The 10,288-nt window shown below is 31.7% G+C and overlaps 2 protein-coding genes across 2 annotated transcripts; both read left to right on the top strand.

Annotated features, from left to right (window-relative positions):
* Positions 1-1,498: 1,498 nt before the first annotated feature.
* Positions 1,499-2,672, top strand: PCYB_053790 (tryptophan-rich antigen; the record flags this gene model as incomplete). The annotated part of the gene is made up of 2 exons (XM_004221260.1): positions 1,499-1,567; positions 1,725-2,672. 2 exons carry the CDS (start codon positions 1,499-1,501, stop codon positions 2,670-2,672), a joined length of 1,017 nt encoding a protein of 338 aa, XP_004221308.1.
* A 3,907-nt stretch (positions 2,673-6,579) lies between these two features.
* PCYB_053780 (tryptophan-rich antigen) lies at positions 6,580-8,538 on the top strand (the record flags this gene model as incomplete). Its single annotated transcript, XM_004221259.1, has 4 exons — positions 6,580-6,915; positions 7,068-7,279; positions 7,414-7,871; positions 8,475-8,538. Exons 2-4 carry the CDS (start codon positions 7,100-7,102, stop codon positions 8,536-8,538), a joined length of 702 nt encoding a protein of 233 aa, XP_004221307.1. The 5' UTR covers positions 6,580-6,915; positions 7,068-7,099.
* Positions 8,539-10,288: the final 1,750 nt, after the last annotated feature.

Raw genomic sequence — 10,288 nt, 5'->3', positions numbered from 1 at the left:
TAAAAAAAAAACGAATAAATCTATAATGATGAGACAATGCCTAAGTAAAAACATCAAGAAAAAACAAAAAATTTATAAAGCAAAGTCATATAAAATGACTTATTACGATGAAGAGGGTAAGGTTACATTTTATTCTAATTATTATTCTCAGTCCCTACTTTTTTTTTTTTTTTTCCCATTTTAGAATTCTCCCACATTTTAGTTGAAAATATATACAATAAAATAAATATAATAATATTGAAAGATTTTTGGAAGATGCAAAATTTTGTAGAAAACGAAAAAAAATAAAAACATAAAACATAAAACTATTTTTTATAAACATTCCTCTTTAAATTCTTCTGAGTCGCGTTTGTTATTTTTCATTTTTAAAAATCACTTTAAATCTATAATTTTTTTGTTATTTTCTATTAAATTGGAACATTTTAATATAATATGGCGCGTTCATTTATCATTAAACTACCATTCTAATAACGACACATACCTAGTGTAAAAAGTGTAGTAAACTAGGTTTTCACCTTGAAAAAATTAATTTTACATGCACAAAATATATATCCTTTTTATTTAGTATCCCATAAAGCCATCAACACCACTATAATACCATTTATTATTATTTTTTAACCCATTTTACCATCCTTTAAAAGGCTATTATTTATAAAATAAAAACTCCCAAAACAAGAAATTCAAAAACAAACTCTATTTAATTTAACAAATTGGTTATGGTACTATAATAAAATAATAAAACATAAAGCCTATGGGTCCTTATTACTCTCTAAACTGCTACTCCATTAAAATTCTTTTCTTTTCTTTTTTTTTTCTTCAAAAAGAAATAATAAAATAACAATATGATAAAAAAATATACAAATTTTTAAAAAAACTCAAACTTGAATTTATAAAAAAAAAAAAGTAACAAAATTTCATGCTGAAGACATAATTAAAATAACGATTTTGATCTAATTAATTTTTTTTTAAAATTTGAAAAATTTATACATATATAGAACCTCTAGAAGCAAGCCATTGAATGGAAAATAAGAGCATTTATATCTATAGTTGAACCGTACATTACATTATTTATTATAACATTTTAATTTTCCATTATTTTCTGTGAATATTTTTAATCATCTAAATTGCGCATACTTATTTGAACATTTTCCGATGAATTTTTAATTTTGGCTTTTTTTTAGTAGATCTAATAAAAAGTAAGTAACCCCAATAATTTTAAAACTCGCCACAATTTTATTTAGTATCATTGTATTATATTATGTTACATTTTATTACGTTACATTTTATTACGTTACATTTTATTACGTTACATTGTATTACGTTACATTGTATTACGTTACATCTATTATATTATATTGTATTATTTTATTTTCTGTTTTTTTTTTTTTTTCTTTTTTTTTTTCCTCCTTATTCGACAAAAAAACACGAAATATTCTATACTGTTCCTTTTAGATCCTCCACTGAGAATATCTATCCTATTAAACAAACCCAGATCAAAATGGTTTCCAGCGTATCTATTGCCGTTCTTTTGTTATCCTCGGCCCTTCTGAACAATTCTCTCGTTGACGTAAGAAACAGGAACTGATAAAACTCTATTTACTAAATCAGCGCGCTGCAGCGAGCATTTTACATATGTATACTTATATGTATAGTTATATATGATTAATCCACTCTTGTAATAACTTAGTATAAATTTTTTTCTTTTCATTTTTCCCTCTTTTAAGGCTGCTCAAAAAAGTGCAGCAAAACCCAAAGGAGCTGTTGCTACCAAAGCAGCCAAGGCCAAAGGTCCAGCTGCCAAAGCTGCTTCCGCCAAGAAGCCTGCAGCCACCAAGAAGCCTGCCGGCGATAAGGCTGACCCACCTAAAAAACAAGGGACCCCAGCTTCTCCTGCCGCCTCTGCTTCCCAAGGCGGCAAAAAACCCAAAGCTGCTGCAATCATTACCGCAACTAAACCAAATGAATACGTAGAGGAATGGAGAGTCAAACCACTCGAATGGAAATTGAATGAATTTTCCAAGTGGTTAAAGAAAGCCGAAGAAGACTGGAAAGATTTCCACGTTGTCCTTGAAGATGAAAGAACTAAATGGGTTGAAAATATGGGAGATATAGAAAAAGGATGGTTCGAAAACGCAGAAAAAAAATGGAGCAACTATAACCAACGTTTGGATATGGAATACAAAAGCAATATATTAAAAAAAGCAAAAGAATGGAAAGAGGCTCAATGGAAGGAATGGATTAATAAAAGTTTAAAGAAATACATTACAAACGACTTTCAAAAATGGATGGATGGCCACCAAAACAACTTAAATGCAGCTGTTGGTTTAAATTGGGAAACATGGAAAAAACAAAAAATGTTCGAATGCAATTCGATAGGATGGAGATTAAAGGAAGATAAGCACTGGATCAGATGGACCTTCTTCAGCCCAAACATTGATGATATTCCAGTGCCTAAAGAATATAAAGAACTTTATGAAAACTGGAAAATAAGAACAAAGGCAGAAAAAGATCAATGGAAAGAATGGACCGATAGAATAGAAAGCAGAGTTATCTTTAAAGACACCCCTGCATGGACCAAATGGAAAAATGAGAAAACTGCCGCCTTCAACAAATGGTTAGTTGCCTTCACTAACAATTTAATCGCTCAAAAGAAGTGGACCAAATGGGTCTAAAAAATCCGAACAACTTTTTAACTAATTTTAGGGTTAAGAAAATTACAAAGTGTTAAGAGATAAAATTTAGGAGATTTTTGTGCCCCTAGAGAATAAAAAAAAAAAATTACTTGGGGATTATGTTTCCCTTCCCCTTTAAACTGTAGAACAAAAGACGCACTAGAAATAAATAGATGTTAGTGTAAGAACTGCATATAATTTTGTACAAAATAAGTGTAAAAAAAAAAATGGAATACTTTTCCTTTTTTTTTTATCTATATTTTCTTCCATTTTTCCGCGAAGTTGAGTAAAAAAGAAAAGGAAGGAGGGTGCACCCGGAGAAAGACGGGAAAGGATAAAAATAAAGTAAAAGTTGAGAATCCGTCTAATGTTGAAACAAATGGGAAACACTAAATTAATTCTTTAAAAATAAGGCAAATGGGTATTCTTAAATTGGCATTTCTGCATAATAATATACAATTTTTTTTTTTTAAATAATACACTTTCCATCAATGTTTTGTTCTGTCAATGATTGTTTCTACTTTTTTAATTGTTTTTTAACTAAACATTATTATCACTACATGGAAAATATTGATTTTTAAAATGATTATTCATTCCGAAATTTTTTTTTTTTTATGTTCAATATTACACATCCTTTTTTTAATATACATATTTTTTTTTTTTTTAATTGTGACATTTTTGTATGTGCAACATTACTATTATGCCTTTATGATCCAATTGTGTGCCATGTGTAAATTTATGGCACGCCAACGTTGTTCTTCCTTCCTCATGTGCATTGAGAAGCAGCCCCACAAAATAGCCGTTACCTTATAAAATTTTACGTTTGTCTTTTTTCACCCCGACATGTACGTTATGCGAATGTGTGTATATATATATAAACATGATTGCCCCAAAACATGCTGCTTTCCCCCTTCTTTACGTTATTTTGGCAATGTGATATTCCATTTTCATGCTAAAAATATATTGGATTAAGAAAAACTATGTCATATTGAAACAGAATTAATCGCTTTTCTTTTTTCCCTAATTGGATTTGTACGCACAAAAGAGCGACGTTTGCCCGCAAGCTTACTGGTCCTTTCAACACTTCCGCTGTGGACACATACATTTGCGCGCTCTTAGTTAATTCTAGCTATCATTTCCTTTTTGTGACATTTTCCACTTATAACATTTGGGAAAATTTGACGTTTCCTTAGACCCCTCAGTATCACTTTCAAGATTGACGAAACTTGTTAGGCATTCCAGGAAGCATCAAAAAATGGGCACGATTTCAGTTCACTCTCTATATGGTGTTATCTGCATGTGGAATCACCAAAAAGGTGCACCCCTAATTCTTCCACCATTTCGTCAACTGTTAAAAGTAAAAGTAAAGCCGCTGTCACTTCCAATGTTTTGTACATTCTAAGTTAAATGAAGTAATTTTTTTTTTTTTTACACACACACACAAATCATCATATTTGCTATCATTGTTCGATGTAAAAAGGGTATGCATAAACAGAAAAGTTTTCTTTACTTATATTTACATACACTTTAAAAGAACCCCCCCCCCCTTTTCTTTTTATGAGAAATTTTATCCTCAGCTTCACTTTTTAATTTAAGATCACTTCTGAGTACATCCCCCCCACTGCGTACAAGTTTGTGCGAATGAAGTCATCATGAAGTGGGCTGTTCAAGCAGCGTTACAAAAATATTGTACGTACGCATAACGCATGGGCTTTTATTTGCTAATGCGTCTACATCTATGCAGAATCGTAGACGGAAAATGATTCACAATTTTCGGAAGTCACGAAGAAAAAGTAGCGTGGTCTACGTTTATACCGTGGCGATCTCCTCCTTGGGGGATAAACAAAAAAATTTATGCCCCTTCGGATAATCCGTGAGACCTTGTTAATAGATACCGGAAAAATCAAAAAGAGAGACAATGCAAAAAGAAAGACATTCAAATCTACTTATTAAAAAACGAATCCGTAAACGAATTAGAAGTGGTGATGTGCCATGAACTACAACAATCACCACATAATTAAAACTACCCCCGTGAATGATCCATACCAGAAATGTTCATTTTTTTTCGTTTTTATGCGTCCTTTTAAGAAGGGAAGAAAAATTCTATCATGATTGAGTAGACAAAATGGAAAGAAAAAGAAAATATGCTGTCCATCTATCGTAAAAATATACACAATTTGCGTGTAAAAAAAAATGAACCTCTTTCGATAGATCCCCATTCATTTTATTGGCGCATTCGTTTTGGACTACTTCCTATTCAATTTGAACGAAAAATAAAAGGGGAAAAAAATAATAAAAAACATATTTTTTTTAAATTGCCAAAAGACTGCCATTTTTAATATTTTTCTTAAATTTTAAACCCTTTATAAATTTTATTTTTTCCCGATCCTTTTCTATTTTTATTTTTATCATATGAATGAGAGAGTGCCCTTTTTTTTCTCATTTCATCCCATCATCGCATAGATTTCTTTTTTTTTTTTTTCCTCTTACCTCAGTTAACACGTATAAATTTGCATAACATCGTTATATGCTAATAATGTAGGCACAACGCGGTAGCACCAGAAGAGATAAATATAAAAAAGAAAAATTGTAAAAAATAGATAAAGATAGGTAATTAATTATTCCTCTAAATTTCTTCATTGATTTTTTTTTTTAAATTTATTACTTGTATCGTAAAAAATGGATTCACATAGAGAAGACCGCGTCGCGTTACATGCATTCAATGTTTGGTTTTAATTTTCATTATTTGTTCCTGATATTTTTTTTATAAACTATGTACATTGTTATGTATATATCTTTGTATACCCTTTATTATTTTACAACTTTCTTATTTTTCTGTCATTTTTTTCGAATACCATCGCTAATGAAAATTTAATTAACGTTTAATTGGTTTTTACTTAGCATTTATTCATTGTTCATTTTGCATTTAATTACCCTTCGACTTCGTTTCATTTTGTCCATTTTTTTTTCTGCAAGCCTATAATAGAAACCTCTGCAAAAAATATTTATCACAAAAGTATATATATATTACAGTTACTATTTTTTTTTTTTTTCTGACTTCCAATGTCACTTTTCTTCGTAATAAATGTAATTATAGATAAAAAAGATAAAACTTTTAAAATTATATTTTTTTTTAATATATACATTAAAGTAAAAACAAATTAGCATTTGAACTGTGGCTCCGTTTCGTTTCATTCCATCCTAGTGCACGAATTAATTATTTGCATTTCAGAAGAAAACGTATTATTTATCATTTTAAATTAGACAAATAAAAAAATACAAAATAACATAAAAATAAATGGGTATATGAATAAATAATGATGGCACATCTCGCACGAGGCTAAGGCCTGGTATACTACCCCACCAGCGTTCATAAAATAACTACAACAAATTATTAGGCACATAAGGACATGCCTGCCCTATATTTGTACCCCTTTCTTTTTTTCTTTGTATAAGGCTTAATAACGCGGCATACATGCGCATATTTATATGTTCACATACATACAAAAATACGCTTCTAGCATTTTAGCATTCTAAATTATAAGTCCTAACACCCTAAATTATAAATCCTATTATATGTGATGATGAGGCCCTTTTTTTCTAATGTACTCCGACCCGGTCGAATTTAAAATCTTTTCACCTTTTATTTTAGTGAAGCAACAAAAAAATAAACGCAACAAAATATATTTCAGTCAGTCGATCACGGTGTTCTTTTTTTCGCGATTTAGTTTATATATTATTTATTATTATTTCTGTATCTACCTGGGTCAGTATCATCACGGCTTTTTATTCATTGTTATTGCATCGTAGAATAATACAAAAATTGGATAAATAAATTATGCGCATATTATTTTTTACCGATTCGCGTCATTTGTTTAAAAAAATTTTTTTTTTTTTTTTTTTTCTGCTTTAATTCCTGTTTATATTTATATTGATAATCTTATGAGAACCATTTTAGAAAAATAAAACTTTTAGATGTAGATTGATTCTTCAGAAAATGCATTTTTTAGAATAATAAGAATTTCATTCCAATTGAACAAACGGCATCTTCCTTATTTTACGTTTGTTTGCCCCTAGTTTTTTGAATTTTTTTTTTTTTTCTTAAATAAATGAAAATCGAAATTTTTTCTAGTTCTCTCTTTTTATTTTTTCATATATCTCATAAGAGAAAAGAAGTCTTTAGTGCTATCGCCATTCTTAATCGATTATTTTATTGTTTTATTTTTTTTTTCCCTTACCCTAAGTAAGAAATTTAAAAATAAGTGCCCAATAAAAGATAGGTGCAACTGGGCCATATGGAATTTTATTCCTTTCGAATACGTATATAGAATTCGTTTCTATTTCAGAGTAGTTATTCTACTTTTCTAAACCGCTCACTTTTCTCACTTCCTTTAGTTAACCAAACTATCTCACCAAAAATAGTCACCATGGAAGAAACAGCTCAAGAATCTGTTAGCAGCCTCTCGCCAAGTTCCAACTCTCTTACAGAGATAACCTTAAGGTACAAAGATAAACTCCAAAATATGGATAAGGAGCAGATGATCCTAACCTTGGGTATCATCATGACTGCTGTCACATCCGCCGTTGCCTTTGGAGTTATTTCCACGGTAAGATAAAAAAAAAAAAGTACATGTGCAAGGGGGGATAACAGCACTCCTCTACACTCTTCCCCTTGTGAGTATTAACCTGTCCGTATGCACGGTTAGTTATATATATGCCCCCCTCTCCCTCCCAATGTCAGAATGGAAAATTCAGTGACTTCATAGGAGGAGACGAATGCGATGAGGAGGAAACCCAGAGTAAAAAAGAACACCTAGAAAAATCCGAAGAGTGGAAAAGAAAAGAATGGGACAACTGGATGAAGAAATTGGAAGAAGACTGGAAAGTATTCTACGAAAATCTAGAAAATGAAAAAAATAAATTTATAGAAGAAAAAGAAGAAGATTGGAACACATGGATAAAATCGGTAGAGAAAAAATGGACCCACTTTAACCCTAACATGGATAAAGAATTTCACTGCAATATGTTGAAGAGATCCATAAATTGGACTGAGCCTCACTGGAGAGAATGGATCAAAACGGAAGGAAGACTATACCTCGATATCGAATGGAAAAAATGGTTTTTCGAAAATCAATCTCGCCTAGACGAATTAATTGTGAAGAAATGGATTCACTGGAAAAAAGAAAAAATCATTAATTGGTTAATGAATGACTGGAAACGAGCAGAACAAGAACACTGGGAAGAGTTTGAAGATCAGCCATGGTCTTCCAAATTATTTCAAATAATCCAAAAAAAAAAATATGAAGATTTTAAAGAGAGAACTAGTGACGAATGGGAAGATTGGTTTGAGTGGGTAAAAAAAAAAGATAATATTTTTATTACCAACGTTTTAGACCAATGGATAAAATGGAAAGACGAAAAGAACCTTCTGTACAACCAGTGGGCTGAGTCCTTTATCACCAATTGGATAAATAAGAAACAGTGGGCCGTGTGGGTAAATGAGAGAAGAAACCTAGCCGCAAAGGCGAAAGCTGCATTAAATAAAAAAAAATAGGCACACTCAAAAAAGGAAAAGTGATCAAAATGAATAATTTTCGCATCACGCGCTTTTTTGTGCTGCCAAATGGACACCTTATCCGCCGCACGACCGGGCCAACCATGACTGAGAAAGCTAAAATGGAAGAAGGAGAAGGAGGAGAAGGAGAAGTAGAAGAAGAAGGATAAGAAGAAGAAAAAAAAAAAACTTAATAAAGAAGGATAACCTTTTTTTCCACGTTTACTTATTTGCTCACTCTGAATTAGGCCACATGTTCCATCACTGGGAAATGCATTTTTATCGAACATTAGATCAGCCCCAATGAGATGACACCACTGAGGGGATACGTTCCGAAACGGGACTGTAACGATTTGATCAAAGCTTGAAAGGGCAGAAAGACAATAATAATAGCAATAGTAATAGTAATGGTAATACCCCCAGAGGGAAAACACACACTGATGTGCAGCGAAAGCAACCAACACAGCTAAACTCGCAACGTAGTTACAAATATGGCTCAACGCGCCGCATTAACCATATTTCCAAATCGATGTTTTTGCGAATGCTTCATAGCTATATAAATATTCAAGTGCAACTTAGTATTTTTTTTTACCACTGTTTTATGTAGCCCACCTTTTCGCGCGTGGAGAAATCATTTTTTCTTTTCTTTTTTTTTTTAAATAATGTTCTTTGTTTGTCTGTGATTATACATATGTGTAAGCCCATGTGGGTTAACACGTACAAGTGCCAATACAAATATAATTATAAATATGAATATAATACAAATAAATATACAATACGTCCTCTTTGCATATTCCCCAACAACATTTCCTCCGCCACCCCCCAAAAAAAAAAAAACATTTCAAATATAAGTTATCGTTTATGTAGTTACTTTCGCATTAATCACAACGCTGTTTCGGTACATGCATTTTATGGGAATATTATTTTATCCTTTTTCGAACTTTAAAAATATATGTGGTAGGAGACTTATCTGAATATTACAATAATATGTTCCCTTTCCCAGAGCAGATAAGAAAAACAGTGTGTGCACTGCAGAGTTGCGCTTTTACGCATCATGTAGCAGTGTAGCATCATAATCAGCACGACGTAAAAATGAGGGATCAGCTGTTCCAACGGGGAATCTTTTTTTTTGTGCCATCTGTTTGAAGAAGTAAGCCTATGATATAGCTTAAGTTTCACGCTACAATCCTTTGATTTATCCCCTTTATGGACAGATCGGCATATACACAAACTCACCTTTGTTGCTTTTGTTATGCGTTCCTCTTTTACAACTGGAATCATTCACCATCCATCAAAAGAAACGCACACGAAAACACATTTACCTAATTTTTCCTGTTTTTATCAAAATTGGTAAATACATACTGCACATATATATATTTCTCCCCATTACCATTACAAAACTTTTTTTAATACTTAAACAAAGCAGATAAGGAAAATGCCACAACGTGCTAAGCAAGGCGAAGAGGAAGAAAAAGGGCCATATTTATCAGACCTATCCCTCAGGAGAAGGGGCACAACATATTATGTCACTCTTTAATATTAATCATAACATAACGAGCTGCACATTTAACTTCTTATAGTGTACCTATTTTTTTTAAAATGAACCTCCCGATCATTATACACATGTCTCGCAACACTTTTTGTATGCTTCTCTCTAATACCCCCTTTGCACATCTTTTCAATTACCATTCCTTCATATCCTTTCACCTTCCTAATACTTCTCCACATTTGGCTCATTTCCCTTTCGCGAAAATGCATTTAAAAGAAATTGCCCCGTGTTTACACTCAATGGGAAAAAGCCGAATGTTCACTAGAGCTTATGGTAAGCAAGGATACATATATATATATATACGTATACATATACATATATGTATTTATGTTCGCAATTTTTCTTCCTTCTTTTCAGCGAACGCATCAACAAGTTGATCAACATTTTACACACAAAGGGTTTCTCTTCCTCATAGAACCGTTCTCAAAAAATAGAAAAATGAAGAAAAAAACATATAACATAAGAAGGCAAAAAATGCGGTAAACTGGTGCAAGCTTCGGGGCAATAAAAAAA

This window comes from Plasmodium cynomolgi, chromosome 5 (assembly GCF_000321355.1).
Source record: "Plasmodium cynomolgi strain B DNA, chromosome 5, whole genome shotgun sequence".
Classification (NCBI taxonomy): Eukaryota; Apicomplexa; class Aconoidasida; order Haemosporida; family Plasmodiidae; genus Plasmodium; species Plasmodium cynomolgi.
The sequence above is the reverse complement of the archived record's forward strand: the minus strand, read 5'-3'. Positions and strand labels throughout refer to the sequence as shown.